Raw genomic sequence first — 16,208 nt, forward strand, 5'->3', positions numbered from 1 at the left:
TCCCTTCCCCTGCTGGGCGGGAGCCCTTCTCGGTTCCCCTTGTGTGGGCGGAGCTTCCTGTTGCTGGGGGTGGGACCGGCGTGGCCCCGCCCCGGAAGGACGCGCCGGGGCGGGCGCTGGCGGCGCTAGGTGGGGGATAGGCGGCGGTGGCGGTTCGCGGGTGCCGGTAGCCGGGGAGTGCGGGGCCCCGGCCGGCGGGGCCGGGCCATGGGGAAGGAGCAGGAGCTGCTGGAGGCCGCCCGCACCGGCAACCTGCCCGCCGTGGAGAAGCTGCTCTCGGGCAAGCGCCTCAGCTCGGGCTTCGGCTCGGGGGGCGGCAGCGGCGGCGGCTCGGGGGGCGGCGGCGGCGGGGGGCACCCGCTCTCCAGCCTGCTCAGGTGGGTCCCGCTCCGGAGGGCAGCGCCCGCCTCAGACCCCTCCCTGGGGGGGGGGGGAAACGGTTGGGGGCGGGGTCCCAGAGGGCGGCGGTTCGGGGGGGTGGGGGGCCGCGCGGGCGGGGGGGCGGGGCGGCGGGGCGGGGGCTCGCGAGGCAGGCTGCTGGGCCACTCCAGGCGGTTGAATGCCTGGTGGGGGGAGGGGTGCTGGAGCCGAGTCCGGGGGTCTGTGTGGGTGGTTGCTAGGGTACCCGTGGGGGACCGGGAGTACCTGTGGGTGGGTAGGAGTTCAGCCCTTGGAGCGGGTGAGGTTGGTTCGCAGGGTGCTTGGGGCAGAGTGGGGGGCTATTGCAGGTGGGTTGGGAAATCGGGGGTTGGGGATGCTTAAGGAAATTTTCTCTCTGTCTCTGTCCCCTGACTCCCCAGCCGGGCTGGGCATACCTTCTCCCCGCTGTAATTTCTGTGGTTTTCAGTCATGTTGCTGTTTAAACACTTGTATTACATTAGTTCCCAGTTAGGACTGGGGATCAGTTATGCTGGGGGCCATGGTCCTTTGCCCTGGCTCTGAATGGTCTGTGATGTGTAATTTACCTTGCTTTGTGGCTTTTCAGCTCTTTGTGTAGCTGCTTTTCTTCTCCTTCCTTTCGTGTAAGCAACTCACAAATGGCCATTGCATTTCTCAGGGTGCAGCTCTTTGCAGTTTTCCTTCCATGCGGTTCCAGTCCTGCTGTTGGAAAATGCTGCGGATCCTGTTCCCTGCTATCCTTTCCCTCTGGCTGTTTGAGCTGGAGGAGGATGGCCTGAGAGTTCAGGGCTAGGTTTGCTTGCGTGTCACTTGGTGGCATCCTTCTGAGGTAGGGAGGATCTTTCTTCAATATCTGTGGCTAAATTTGATCTGTCTTCCCCTCTACAGTGGCAAATAGACTTGCAGGGCAGGGATGGAATCTTAAGAGGTCAAGTCTAGCTTTATGGGCTCAGGCAGGACCAAGTAAACTTAGACCACCCCTGACAGGTGTTTGTCCAACCTGTTCTTAGAAACCTCCAAAATGATGGGGGTTCTGGAATCTCCCTTGGGAAACTATTCCAGAGTTTAACTATCCTAATATTTTTTTCCTAATATTGAACATAAATCTCTCTTGCTGCAGATTAAGCCCATTACGCTTGTCCTACCTTCAGTGGAGAAAGAGAACAACTGATGCCCATTCTTTTTATAACAGCCTTTAATGTATTTTGAAGACTGTTATCAGGTCTTCCCCTTGGTCTTCTTTTCTCAAGACAAAACATGCCCATTTTTTAAACCGTTCCTCATAGGTCAGGTTGTCTAAACCTTTTATCATTTTTGTTGATCTCCTCTGGACACACTCTAATTTGGCCACCTCTTTCCTAAATTGTGGTGCCCAAAATTGGAGGCAATACTCCAGCTGGGGCTTCACAGATGCTGAGAAGAGCGGGACAATTTGCTCCTATCTTACTTACAACTTTCCTGTTAATACACCTCAGGATGATATTAGCCTTTTCCACAGCTGCTTCACATTGAGTTATATTCAATTTGTGATCCACTGTAACCCCCAGGTTGGTTTCAGCAGTACTACCACTTAGCCAGTCATTCCCCATTTTGTAGGTTTGCATTTGCCTTTTCCTTCTTAAGTGAAGTGCTTTGTGCTTGTCTTTATAGAATTTCATCTTGTTGATTTCAGAAGAATTCTCTAATTTATCAAGGTCATTTTGAATTCTAATTCTCTTCTCTAAAGTGCTTGTAACCCCTCCCAATATCATGTCATCTGCAGATTTTATAAGCATGCTCTTCACTCTGTTATCCAAGTTCTTAATGAAAATATTGTATAGTACTAGATCAAGAACTGGCCTCTATGGGACATGGCATTGGTCACTGTCGGAAGACAGGATACTGGGCTAGATGGACCTTTGGTCTGACCCAATACGGCCATTCTTGTGACTTCACTAGATATGTCCTCCCAGTTGGACAGCAAACCGCTGACTACTCTTTGAGTATGGTCTTTCAACCAGTTGTAACCTTGTTGAAGTTACTATAAGGTGAGTGCACATTTCCCTAGTTTGCTTATGAGAATGTCACATGGGACTGTGTCAAAAGCCTTGATAAAATCAAGGTATTTCATGTGAACTGCTCTCTCTTCCTCTCCTCCCCTCCCCCCCCCCCCCAAAAAAAAAAAAAAAAAAAAAACCCTAGGCCAGCAACCCCTGTCCAAGAACGAAGTTAGTTTGGTTTGGCATGATTTGTTCTTGACAAATCCATGCTGACTATTCCTTGTAACCCTATTGTCCTTAAAGTGCTTACAGATTGCTTGTTTAATAACTTGTTCCAATATCTTTACAAGTATTGATGTTAGGATGACAGGTCTATAATTCCCTGGGTTCTCTTTGTTCCCCTTTTTAAAGATAGGTACTGTTTGCCGTTCTCCAGCCCTCTGGGACCTCATCTGTCCTCCATGAGTTCTCAAAGATAATTGCTTATGGTTCCGAGATTGCTTCAGCTAGTTCCTTAAGAACCTTAGGATGAATTTAATCAGGCCCTGCTGACTTGAATACCTCTAACTTGCCTAAATATTCTTTAACCTGTTCTTTCCCTGTTTTGCCTTACGGATAATTGTTAGGGGTAAAGCCATGTCAAGGTTCCCATTGAGATGAACGGCAGGGAGTCAGCGAGATGAGTTGATGAAAAGCAAAGGACGTTTGTTTGCCTGCTGTAAATATTTCTGATTTCTCCCCACAAAGTGTAAACGTTGTATGTTTGCTTGGGTCAAACTTTAATATACAAAACATAGAGGGAAAAGAATTGACATTTGCTGCTTCTGTTCTGGGTCAGAAAGCATTCAAACACTTTGGACCTGTCTATGTTAGGAGATAGATGTGTTTGAAAATATGTGCACCTCAGTTAAATGCATACCACAAAAGTATCATCAATCCCTTGTTCTAGCTGCAGCAGCTTGATCACACTTCTTTTCAACATGTGATGGTTATGATGACCCTTTCTATGTCGGTAGGATGATGGCTTGCGTTATACAGGACAGGGAGGCAGTGTTTGACATCTGATGTGCTAGCTTGCTGTGTATGAGCATCTGAGACTGCACAGACATGTGCATGTTTGAGCATGAATGGTGACAACTAAAAAGTGTCAAACTGCTGTTGAGCAAGCTGTTTGCTCCCACGTATTCAGGATCTCTCTAAAAATGACCATGCTAACAGAAAAATTATTATAGACTCCCTTTTCCTCTTCACAATTTTCCCAAGTCCCTAGAAGGCCAACTTCTAGCCAGGCTTTTGAATGTGTTTGTGACACAAGCCCCAATCCTGCAAACACTTAAACATGCGAGTAGTCCCATTGAATTTAGTGGAAGAATTCATGTTCATAATTTTACTTGCTTGCAGGAATGACTTGTGATGGAGCTTGTAGGCACACATCCATGTTGGAAGTCGGTGGGGTACATGGTCCCAAACCATAATGTGGATTAGGCTTTTATATCCATTTGCACACTGCACCTGGAGGTAGTTCAGCAACTCAGGTTCTGCTCTTTGTCCTGTATGCTGGAAGCTGAATTTAAATTGAAATATGAGATTGGGGATTGACAGTATCTTAGAAATTTCCTTGGTCACTTCTAGTATCCTGTTAATTTACCTTTTTGAATTTTTACTTTGGATCAGATGGATCCAAGCAGGAAACTTTTGTGTGCTAATTTTATGGTTACACAATGTCCTTATGAACAGCAGTTACTAAATTTACCTGCAATAGGAGGCATGGGAATTGTTCAGGGTGGAGTTGGGATAAGTTGGGCAAATGTCCAATATAGATTTGATTCTGCAAAATGAACTTAGTTTGTGACTTGAGGGGCTCACTTGGTTTTATGTGTGACACTTCCTTTTCATATCCTGGGACTGACATGACTATAGCAAAACTGCTTGAGGTTTTAAAAAAATTGATAGTGATAGAGGAGCTCTGACCTGTGGAGTTTTGTCATCTTCATAGCAGTAGGCACACTCCATCTTTCATTGCTGCTGCATAAAGGGGACTGAATGGGATCCCTAGCATTACAGGTGGGATTGATTTTTTTTTTTTTCAAATAGCAAGACTGAGTGGCCAAATGGCCTCAGAGTATCAGAGGGATTGGGTGCAGTCTTCCCTGTGTTTGTGTGTCTGTCTGTGTCATCCTCTTTCTGTTGTGGTCTGTTTTCACTCTAGCCTATGAAATTAACTTGTGTCCCTGCCGCTAAGACCTGAATTAATGGCTAGAACTGGAAGGGACCTTGCAAGGTCATTGAGTCCAGCCCCCTGCCTTCACTAGCAGGACCAAGTACTAATTTTGCCCTAGATCCCTAAGTGGCCCCCTCAAGGATTGAACTCACAACCCTGGGTTTAGCAGGCCAATGCTCAACCCACTGACCTGAATGACTGCTGACTTGTTCATTCCTCTCAACGTTTGTAATCCTTCAGGAGCATCCCCATGAAGTGCAGTCTGTGACTTCTCTCTGTTTCCTGGGGGCAGGGAGGTTGTTTAATAAGTGCTCTACACCAGCCATGTTCTCAATTACATTTCACTCTACTGTGGCTTGCGGTGCTCCCATTAAAACAACTACAAGGGTGTGAAAAATAGCAACACAAAACAAAATGTACATGTCAGCCTTGCCCTTGATATAAAGCTGAAGGGGCAGATGAAAAGGCAATAGGAGGGGAAGGGGGCAGATGAGTGGGGGTGGCAGGAGATCGCTTGGGCAGTAAAAAATATTGTATTAATTCTAGGGAAGGCTATAGGGTAAATCACAAAGTAACAGGCATACCTCCAGCTCATATGTGTTTTAATCCAGAAAATATATCCCAGTACAACAAACTCGGGGCACCATGAGAAAACATCAAAGAACGGCTCCTTCAACTGTAAATGTAAATATAAGAAAAAAAGTATACACGGTTATTCTCGAACTGATTGTCAGACACCTGTTACTTAGTGATTTGCCCTACAGGGTACCCTAAGTAACAGTACCCTGTAGGGTACATCACTAAGTAACAGGTGTCTGACAATCAGTTCGAGAATAACCGTGTATACTTTTTTTCTTACATTTACAGTTGAAGGAGCCGTTCTTTGATGTTTTCTCATGGTGTACTGAGATATATTTTCTGGATTAAAACAAATATGAGCTGGAGGTATGCCCAGAGGGGAATTTCACTTTAAAGATAACATAAAAGCATGCCCAGGGAAGTGACTCAATGGGGGAGAGGTCTGAGTACCACCAGTTGGGGCTGGTAATAGTCTTTATCATGAGTGCAAAGAGCAGGGAGTGGTTAAAGAACAATAGACACTTCTAGCGCTAAATATTTTATGGCTCCTTCGTTTGTGTGAGTTTAGAATAGGGATTTAAAGTCATGTTTGAGTGGTGATGTACCTTACTGAGGAGAACTCAGGCTAAAAAGAAGGTCAACTGAAGGTCAGCTGAGGGCCACATTAGCAATGCTGAAGGAGTTGATGGGGTAGACTTAGCCCATGCTATTGAAGCAGCCAAATGTGACTTCCTAGTAGTGGATCATCGGGGCAAAATCAGGCATTGGGTAAGGTAGGACTTTCCGAGTCCTAAGTCACTCGTGTGCTTTTGAAAATTGTACCCATAGTGCTGGGTTGGAGAAAGCCGCTGTAAGATGGAGTGGTGCAGGGGAGAAACTGGGGTGTGTAGCATCTGGACCTTCCTTTCTAGTAAGAATAAGGGTTGCTGGGGGACCAAGTTAGGAGCGTGCAGGCTGCACGTTGCGGGGCTTTTGCCATGCAGATCTCTGAGCATTACAAATGATAGGGGAATATCACAGCTCTTCTCTGATGCAGGGTGAGGCTCTGAGTTGTGGAAGGACGAGGATAAGTTCCCCCCACTGTGTTTTTGCCAAAGCACTCTTGAGGCAGGGAAGGCATGAAACAAGCTTTCATTTTCTTGGGTAGTAGCCATCTCTTCCCTGTGTCTCAGGTCAGCTGGGTTATCCTCAATCCTCTTTTCGAAGTTCTTTCTGGGTACAGGATTGCAAGTGTTCTTTTTCATGCCCACAGGTTTCCCATGGTTTCTCGCTGTAACTGAGTTCAGGTCTCGTCTCTTCAGGTCTGTACATAACTTACCAGTTTCTGCTTTTTCCACCATCTTACTTTTTTGGACTACTCTTTAGTGTGTTGTTTGAGGGAATGTCTGGCTGTTCTGGGCATTGTGCCCAGTTTAACTCTTTTGAAAAGGATTGTCCAGCATTCAGATACTGCATCTAGCAATGGGCATTCTGTCTGTAAATAAGCAATCTGGGAATTTTCCTTCACACAAGATTCCTGGGGGAATTCCAGAAACCTAGTTTTGAGTCCTGTAACGCCTTCTCAATAGTAGAAACAAGAAGTAATAGGAGACTTCAAAGAACTGGGCACGAACTTGGGCACCCTAAGGAATAAATGGAGAAATACGCTTGTGGACATGGTACAGGAGGCTGGGTCCCTGCCTAGTGCTTAGGTGAGATGTCTAGAAAGGTGGAAGTTAGGGGCTTCTAAATTAATAACACCACCTAGCTCTTGCATGGCTTTGCTTCAGTAGTTCTCGGAGCGCTTTACATTGCCCCCATTTTACAAATGGGGGTGTGACTTGCCCAAGGTCCCCCTGCAGGCATTGGCAGAGCCAAGAATGGAACTCAGTCTCCTGAGTGCCGGGGCAGGCTCTGCTTATATAGTGTCCACTATTTTAGATATTGATCTGGTGCCTCTGATCTCAGAGTCCTTTACATAACACAGAAGACTTTCTTCATCTGCCTGCCGAGAGGCAGGCACATTTGGGTTGGTGGCCAAATGACTTGCTTCAGAGTAGCAGCCGTGTTAGTCTGTATCCGCAAAAAGAACAGGAGTACTTGTGGCACCTTTGAGACTAACAAATTTATTAGAGCATACGCTTTCGTGTACTACAGCCCACTTCTTCGGATGCATATAGAGTGAAATACACACACACACACACACACACACACACACACACACACACACACACANATAGAGTGAAATACACACACACACACACACACACACACACACACACACACACACACACAGCATGAACAGGTAGGAGTTGTCTTACCAACTCTGAGAGGCCAATTAAGTAAGAGGGGGGGGAAAAAAAAACTTTTGAAGTGATAATCAAGATAGCCGAGTACAGACAGTTTGATAAGAAGTGTGAATACTTACAAGGGGAGATAGATTCAATGTTTGTAATTGCTCAGCCATTTCCAGTCCTTTATTCAATCCTGAGTTGATTGTATGACTTGCATTATGCTGTGGCATAGTGGTATGGAAAGGGAATTTCTGGCTAGGACACTGGTGCAAGCCTGTATAAAAAGTGCCAAGAGGCTGCTAATGCCTTAAGAGAGCATGTGTTGGTCTTTAGTCTCATCCTGAAGGCATCTATGCAGTAAATTATATGGAGCTCTGTTTTTTTCCTACCTCATAAGGATGATGGGCTGAGCGAGAGCCTGCTGGTATTCAGCTTTGAGTTTGCAGAGACTAAGTATTTCATATGTGATGCTTAGATCTTTCAGCCATACCCTCCAGGGCAGTCCATTTTAAAACGAGATGAATAGGTTGGTAATAAAATCACACAATTCCTGCTTAACAAAATGATGCAGGTATGCAGGAAGAGAGCTCTGATAGGCTGTGATATGACAAATGTGGAGAAAGAAATGCACAGGTGCTGTTAAAGATAAATCCTCTTCTTGAGATGCATATGTTCCACTATCTAATACTAAAATATTAGGCAGGTAAATAAGCTTCAATGCAAAATTAATGTGAATGAACAAAGAAGTAACCAAGGAAGGAGGATATAAGAGAGGGTATGGAGCAGCAGGTAGAAAGCTGTACTTAATGGACTACGGAAGGAAAGTGTGGTTAATGGAGGCGGAAAGGAGGACTGGGCTACTAGTTTTCCAAACTATTATATAAAGCACATGTCAGCAAAACCGTACTCATGTTACTGTCTCCTCATTGGTGCAACACTCCCCAGTGTGACTTGCTAGGACTTCTGGTGGTACATCCCATGGTTCTTTAAGTTGCAGTAAGCTGAGCCACTCTCCTTTCCCAGTGAATGTATAGAAGAATGAATCCCTCCTTTGAGGCACAAAAGGAGGGGGAAGTGGGTGGGGAACTGTGAGAAGGTGTTGGAGGGCCATCAGCACTCAAGTATTTTAGCCTGCATCCTCACTGAAAAGCACGTGGGTTACTGGTCTGCGTGAAAGTGGAACCCTGACTCTAACCCATATCCCCAGTTGGGCCAGGCCGTGATGAAAGCACTACTTGGGTGAGGTTTTGGTGTATAGACAGGGGCGGGGAGTTCAGGGCAACACCCAAGTAAAAAGCCTGGGTTAACTCTGCACTAAAGGCACACTGAAATCACAAGGAGAACTGTACAAGAGACATAACTTGAAATTTTCAATGTTCTTTACCTCTGTGTTCCCAATGGAAGGTGGCAGGCACATGTCAGCTCCCAGTATGGAAGGGAGGAGAGAGGGGAAAAGCAGGATCACACCAAACCAGGTGATGTGGAGATTACTTGTGCAGTTGTCAGTTTTAGTGACTTTCTAGCCCTAAGCTCTGAAGTGGCAAGAAACAACAAAACGCACAGCAGCTTTTCAGTTTTAAAATGTGATTTGTGCTTGTGAAAAGTGCCAGCTGGACAGACCTGCAGGCTGAATCCTCTGTTTAAAGGTAGAGCGTAGACAGTGGCAGTACAATTCTATTAAAAAAGAACTAGGAGACAGGAAAGGGAGTTCAGTTTGCATGTCCAATGCAGCCGTTGGCTGCTGCTGAGATTGCTAACAAGGGGCCAACTGTAGACAAAGTTTAGTCATGTTTTGTGTAGGTTTAAAGCCAAGCCCCATTTTCAGATCCTGATTGTGCAACATGAAGCCAGTGGGGTTCCTCACAGGCTCAGAAGTCTGCTAAGCATGGATCAAATTGTAGGATTGCTGGTCTGCATGCACTGAGGTCTTGGCTCCTTGACTATATAGTTGCTGCTTCTTCCTCTCCAAAACATACCTCATGTCCTTCATGTAACATGAACATAAACATTTCCTGCTGACCAGTTAGTGTCCAGAGATCATCTAATCTTAAACCAGCATAGTTTACTACTTATGTAAGTAAAAGGAAGTCCAAGGAATACAAATGCCTTACGAATCAAACAAGTCAGTGGCTGGCTTGAGCAGGATACTTCTGCTTACAACTTTCTTTTCATCTTCATTGGAAAATTCTGAAGCAGGAAGCAGTGAAATGATCTTGTGGTCTAAAATATCTTGAGTTGTATTCAAAAAGTTTTAGCGAGGCTTGTAACAGTAATGGAGTATTGCTTCTCAGCCAGAACCTTCGGAATAAGCCTTTCATTTTGGTCTGCTGGTGTCAAGTGGCTGTGAATGTTGGCTGGCAGAGGGGAAAACTGAGGTTGTTTTGAGCCGTGGACTGTAAACTGATATAAAGGAGAAACTTCTGTTGTAAATTAAGAGCTTTCTTGCATGTGGGTGTTGAGGGAAGGGACTCAGTTGCTGCTTCACATAAGCTGCAGCAAGTGTGTTTCACTCAATTTTCAGTAATACTAGCAAGTTTCCTTTGGTTTAGGGAATAACATAGGAGACAGTGTAATGATTAAACACTGAAAACAACTTCAGACAGTCCACATGCAGTTACAGGCAGAAAAGTGTCTGGTATTTTTATTCTCATTCAATTTACCAGGCAAAACATGACTAACTCCTAGTGCTGCAATGGTTGCCTATGATCTGAAAATCTAGCTGAGATCTTTTTGCCCATTGCACTGTCCCTAGAAATAAAGATCACATGTTAATCACACTTGATTGATAATTCTGCTGATGACATGAGTTAGACTAGACACAGCTCACTCAGCTGAATTGGCTCTGTGCAGCTAATGAGTGTTAGCACTTTTTGTCACTAAATGAGTAGGAATCAAAGGACCATAGAGAGCAAGGGGCATGTTCTGCATAAATATTTCTGCAAAAATTGTATTTGCCTATTACAGCTACAAATGACACTAAAAGGAACTGGAAGAGATTAGAAAAAAGTGCTTGTCCTTATTCTTTTCAGTTCCTTTTTAGCTTATGATGGCACTTTCTCCTCCATAGTTGGTCTTTCTCAATCACACAAATAGAAGAGAAGAATATCTGAAATAGAAAAAGGTGGTTATGAAAGCGACAGTTGCAGGTGAGAATCGAGAGCATGTGTAGGACCTTAATTGGGTTTTAATTCACTTTTTTGAAGCTAACTAGCTCTCAAGGGAATGGGTAAACCTGTTAGGGCAATTTGTTTAGGGTTACCATATTTCGAGCCTCCAAAAGGAGGACACGACCCCGGACCCACCCCCAGCTCCGCCCATGCCCCAACTCCGCCCCTTCCTCAAAGTCCCCGCCCCAACTCCGCCCCTCCCCTGCTTCCGCGAACATTTGATTCGCGGGAAGCCTGAAGCAGGTAAGGGAGGGTGTGGGGGGAGGAGGAGCGGCCCAGGCTGCCCCCCCCTGGCGTTTCCAGCCTGGGCCGGCCCCCGGCCGAGCACCCCCTGGCCCCGCCGGCCCCCGGACCCCCGGCCGAGCATCCCCCGGCCCGCTCAGCACCCCCCAGCCCCGCCGGCCCCCTGGCCCGCTCAGCACCCCCTGGCCCGGACCCCGGCTGAGCACCCCCTGGCCCCCCCGCCCCGGACCCCGGCTGAGCACACCCTGGCCCCTCCGGCCCGCTCAGCACCCCCCAGCCCCGCCTCCGGACCCCACTTCTCCTACCTGGGCTCCAGCTGAGCTGCTCCCCCCTCTCAGAATGTAAGAGCCGAGCTGCTGGCTTCGGGCAGCCCTCCCCTGCCTCAGGACCCAGAGCTGGCTGGGCATGTCCCTTCCCCGGCTCCAGCTGAGCTGCTTGGCTCCTCCCACTCAGACTTACAGAGCCGAGCTGCCGGGAGCCAGCCTTACCAGCTTCGGGCAGCCCCCCCCTGCCTCCGGACCTTGCACCAGGGGAGCAGCTCAGCTGGAGCCGGGTAGGAGAAGTGCCTGGCTGAGGGCTCGGGGTCCGGAGGCAGGGGGGGACTGCCCGAAGCCAGTAGCGCTGGCTCGGGCAGCTTGGCTCTGTAAATCTGAGAGAGTGGAGCAGAGCCCCAGCAGGCGAGGAAGTGCCGGCCATTTTCCTGGACATGTGTGGCTTTTCGGCAATTCCCCCCGGACGGGGGTTTGATTGCTGAAAAGCCGGACATGTCCGGGAAAAACCGGACGTATGGTAACCCTAAATTTGTTAGATGTTTAATATACTCAGACTTCCTGAAAAAAACAAACAAACCATGAGATGCTTGTACTGTACAATCAAAACAATATTGCTTAATATGTTCATGTAACTTCTTACAACAACCAAACAACGTAGGTCCTCTGGCTTCTGTCAAAAGGCAAGGAAGTTTGGACCTGTCACTGTAAATTGTACCATGTTTGGAAAGCATTTGCATTGTTTAAATGTGGCTCTCCTCTCAAACTGGTTTTGGACTATTAGTTGGCCAGTGTGAATGGGGCCGAACATGTTTTAAAATGTTCAGAGACCTCTAACTGAGCAAGGCTCTACAGATTTCAGGCCATTTTCTGAAAACCGTTTGTAATCTGACCTGTGTCAAACTGATTAGGCAGTGGCCTTAAAACCTATTTGTGGTCACAGGATCTGGGTAAGATTCTGCTCCATCTGTAGTTAAGATAGGATTCTAGCTTTGAGATTGCTCCCCTATTCCTAGGTGCAGTGGCATCCAGTATGGATTGCTAAGATTTATGGTGCAGTGTAAGTGCTGCAATATCTCCCCTCACTAGGCTGCTGCTCTCTTCTAGACTCCAAGGTCCAAGTTTTCAGAGCGCTGTGTGTGGGGAGGAGGGAACAATCAACAAAACTACTCCCCCTTCAAAAAAAAGGAAGCTGCTCTGAGCACATAGTTAGCTCATAAAATAGCTTTATAATAGAAACGTGACAGGGGTTTCCCTGAACCTTTCTTGCTTGGCATTGCTAGTTTAACAATAGCTTCTCACTCAGTTGAACTGTGGAGTATTCCATGCCCTGTCTAGCAAACAGTTGTTAAGTAGGACAGGCTTCTATTAGTAATAATACTCTGAGCAGTTCTGCGTACTAGTATTGCCACAGGTCTTAGGTGTGCATTGATATGCAGTCTCCCAGCTGACACACTTCCCCTGTGAATTGTTTACTTGAAAGCACTTTTTTTTTTTTTTTTTTTTTTTTTTTACAGTTCAGGAAGGCTGCAAGGGAGTGTGTGGTTTTTTTTTTTTTTTTTTTTAAAAGGTTTGTATCTGGGTGACTTCTTAATTCAGCTTTGCAGCATTCTGTTTGCTCACTGATCTATGTAGTTTTATGTTAAGCATGAGCTTGTGGTTGCAGCTGGNGGGAGTGTGTGGTTTTTTTTTTTTTTTTTTTTAAAGAGGTTTGTATCTGGGTGACTTCTTAATTCAGCTTTGCAGCATTCTGTTTGCTCACTGATCTATGTAGTTTTATGTTAAGCATGAGCTTGTGGTTGCAGCTGGGACTTGAGGTCTGGGTTCAGTTTCTGGCCCTGTCACAGACTCGCCGTGTGACTGTAGAGAAGTCACTTAATCAGTGCTTCAGTCAGCGCATGTAATCTGTAAACGGGATAGTTCTTTAACCTGGGGATAATTCTTCCTGTGTGTCTTTTCTGCTTAGATTGTCAACCCTCTGGAGAGGGGACTGTATTATTTATACAGCATTGCACACACATTTTGAGCTCACGCGAAGATCATGTGACTACTAGTGTCTTCTCCCTGTATTATAAAACCTTGTTGGGAGAGGAAACCGATATATCAACCTGTTTCTAGGTGATACACACTTATATCTGTAGTCCAAGGTTTTCTGTAATGCGAAGGGCAGGACCCTGGTATCTGGGCCACTTACTCAAAGACAGTTTCTTAGCACAGGGTAATGGAAAGTGCTCTGATGCTACACTGAATTAGTGAGAGTAATGTTGAAGCAACTTATGAATCAAGTTCAGCTGCTCTGCTTTCAATTGGCAATATCTATGGCACAGAATATTGAATGGTACTTGCCCTGTTCCTCATTACCTCTGAATACAAGAGCCTTAAATGTTTACATAGGCAGAAATTTAAAACGTCTGTGACTTATTAATCAAGTGCTGGCTCCACAAGGTACAAAAAAGTACTAGTTGGAAAATATTCTTTTGATATTGCTTTGTTGTCAATCTCTCACCACTCTTGCAATGCCAAGAAAAATCTCCCTGAAGTTTCAAATGTCAAAGGACTTCAGGTGTTCTGGAATAGAGTTCTAAAATGTTACAAGTCGGAGGTGGAACAAGCCAGAATACAGTAGCTTAACATAAGTGCTTTGCACTCGGATAAAAACTTCTCATCAGAGGATTTCAAAGTGCTTTACATGTACAGTATTTCCAAAACTTGTCCAGTTTGCCCTTAGCCTTTCAAGAAGGAACTTTACCGTGGACTAAGGTGTGACATGAGAAATTTCAGGTGGGTTGGTTCAGTTTTGGTAGAGGGATCAAAATTGTGCTTGCAATAGGAGGCTTAATTCTTCATTATGGAGAGAGATGTATCTCTCAAGTATCACAGCATCTCTGTGACTATAAGACTTGCATTACAGCTGGGGAAACTGAGGCTGATGTCTGCCAAAGGTCAGTTAAGGCAGGAAGTAGGACGAGAAGTCCTCTGCTCTGTCCACTAAATCTCATTCCTTCCCGAGAGTTTCTTGTTGCTAAAGTTCTTGCTAGTAATACACCTTGTATAAGGCTCCCTGGTCTCATGCCACTGGCAGACCACAATGAAACAGTTTTTTTATAATGAGCAGATCACTTGGGTCCCAAGTGTCTTTCAGACACTGAGATTGGGTCTTGTTACTCTAGTCACAGGCTGCAAGAAGATCTTAAATAAATGGAGGTCATTGGCTAGGGATAACTGAGAAGACTGTTTACTGCCATGTCCATGGTCACAGAGTTTTGCCTTTTGGTCCTGACAGTTTGGTTAAAATGCCAGACACATGCTGAAATTTGTATAATGAAGCTGTTAGGATTGGGTGCACTGGTGCTGAAATAACCGATCATTCTCTGCAAGTGCTTGCATTGGCTTCTGGGTTTGTCCTTGCTGGTTACAAAAGGGGAACATTCCATCTGAACACATGCAAGATTCCCTGATGGTTTTTTTTTAATTTGTATGCCATGACTTATTCTGCCACTGAGTTGTGTGTGGGAATTTCAGGACTGAAGCCACAGCTATGCATGTAAACAAACATTAGATACTTGAGCAATTAGATACTGACATTTCAGTAGACTTCTGTTTCCCTCTGCTTTCATCTCTGGGCCTGCAATCCTGAAAATGAACATATGATACTGCAGTTTCAAGTACAGCATGAACATCTGGCCAAGAATGCTCTATGCTCTACTTGGAAGTAGGAGCTTTGTAGAATTCTTTGATAGGCCTTAAAAAATACATCTTTTGGCAAACTGCCTTTGGTAAATGTGGGCTGCAGGAAGGGTTTGGTTATGGCAGCCCAAGGTAGGGTGAATGAACCTTGTTCTTGAGGCATGTTCCCTGCTGATTGATCCAACTCTGAAGGGAAATGTACCCAGTCTTTTCTGGAGGAAATAAAAGGGCAGTGTGGCTTGTTGTGAAGTCATGAAGAAGAGTTAAGATGGAACATGCTGTTCAGTAATACATGAGGGTTCCCTTAGTCCTTCTCTTGCCACCATCTAGGGAAGACATTGAATTCCCAGCTGGTGTGGTAATACAGCAGACCCTTGTGGTGGAAAAGTGCCTTTATGCTGGAGAGACAGCCAGAAATTTAGATCTTTCTGAACTTCTCAAACTTGATGAGTCACTTTGTACTCTGGGAAGCTTGAGATGTAGAACAGTCTCCGCTTTTACTGTTGATTAGTGAAGTGAACCTCTTGAGGCTCCTCCCTAGGAGACGAGTGGCTTTCAAACCTGCCAAAGAGAAGGGCAACTGTCTGTCCTTGCCTGATTCTTGCAGGCACAGAAAGGAGAAATAACTTCTGCTGGTGCAAAAGTCCTACCAGGTAAAACGTACATGTTCAAAAATAGGGCCGATTATTCTGTGTAGAGTAAGGTATGTTGGAATATGTTGCTACCATTTTCAGATGAGACAGCACTGAGATTCTGACTGCTTGTGGTCATTTGGGCCTTTCAGGTAGGTGTTAATCCTGGTATTTTAGCCAAGTTTCTAACAACTGCCTATGCAGTTTAATTGGATACAGTCTTTCACTTTCTGTGTCTAACTCATGTAGAGTTGTTATCTGTTTGTGAACAGTTCTCCTGCTTCATTTCAGTAGTGGATGAATCAAGTCCTATTCAAAAGCACTTTGTGGTGACTCTGGATAACTGGTGCACTAAATGACTTTTTCCTCCATGGATCAAATTCTTTATCCCTATGTTTATAGATTGGGTAAACTGAGGTGCAGAGACCTTAAGTGACTTACCCAAGGTAATAACACCAATCAGCGACCAAGCCACGAGTAGAAATCAATAGTTTTGTTGTCCAGTCTCATGTTTTGTCCACTGGACTGCACTGCTTCCTTGTCGTTCTTTAAATCTGAGAAATGACATTTCCAGAACAAAAAGATGTCATTTGCAGTCATGTGGGAAGCGGGTAGGTTGTCTGCTTGATGTGCCTTTCAAGTCTTCTGCAAAATATAATTGGCTCTTTGCAAACTAGTGCATTATAGGGAAATGGGATCTTAAAAACATCTCTGTAGGAATTCATGCCTTTATTTGTCTGTAAAGTGCTACTTTTGTCT

General features: G+C 45.6%; 1 protein-coding gene across 6 annotated transcripts in view; it reads left to right on the forward strand.

Annotated features, from left to right (window-relative positions):
• The first annotated feature begins 158 nt into the window (after positions 1-158).
• ANKS1A (ankyrin repeat and sterile alpha motif domain containing 1A) overlaps positions 159-16,208 on the forward strand; it is a 156,981-nt gene continuing 140,931 nt past the window's right edge. For 3 of the 6 annotated variants that reach the window (XM_034767433.1, XM_034767432.1, XM_034767434.1), the window contains exon 1: positions 159-377. In XM_034767433.1, the coding sequence (XP_034623324.1) occupies positions 208-377 (170 nt within the window). In that variant the 5' untranslated portion in view covers positions 159-207. The remainder of the gene's footprint in view (positions 378-16,208) is intronic. The other 3 variants (XM_034767437.1, XM_034767435.1, XM_034767439.1) reach the window with 1 other exon arrangement.

The sequence above is a fragment of the Trachemys scripta genome, chromosome 4 (assembly GCF_013100865.1).
Source record: "Trachemys scripta elegans isolate TJP31775 chromosome 4, CAS_Tse_1.0, whole genome shotgun sequence".
In the NCBI taxonomy this organism is placed as follows: Eukaryota; Metazoa; Chordata; order Testudines; family Emydidae; genus Trachemys; species Trachemys scripta.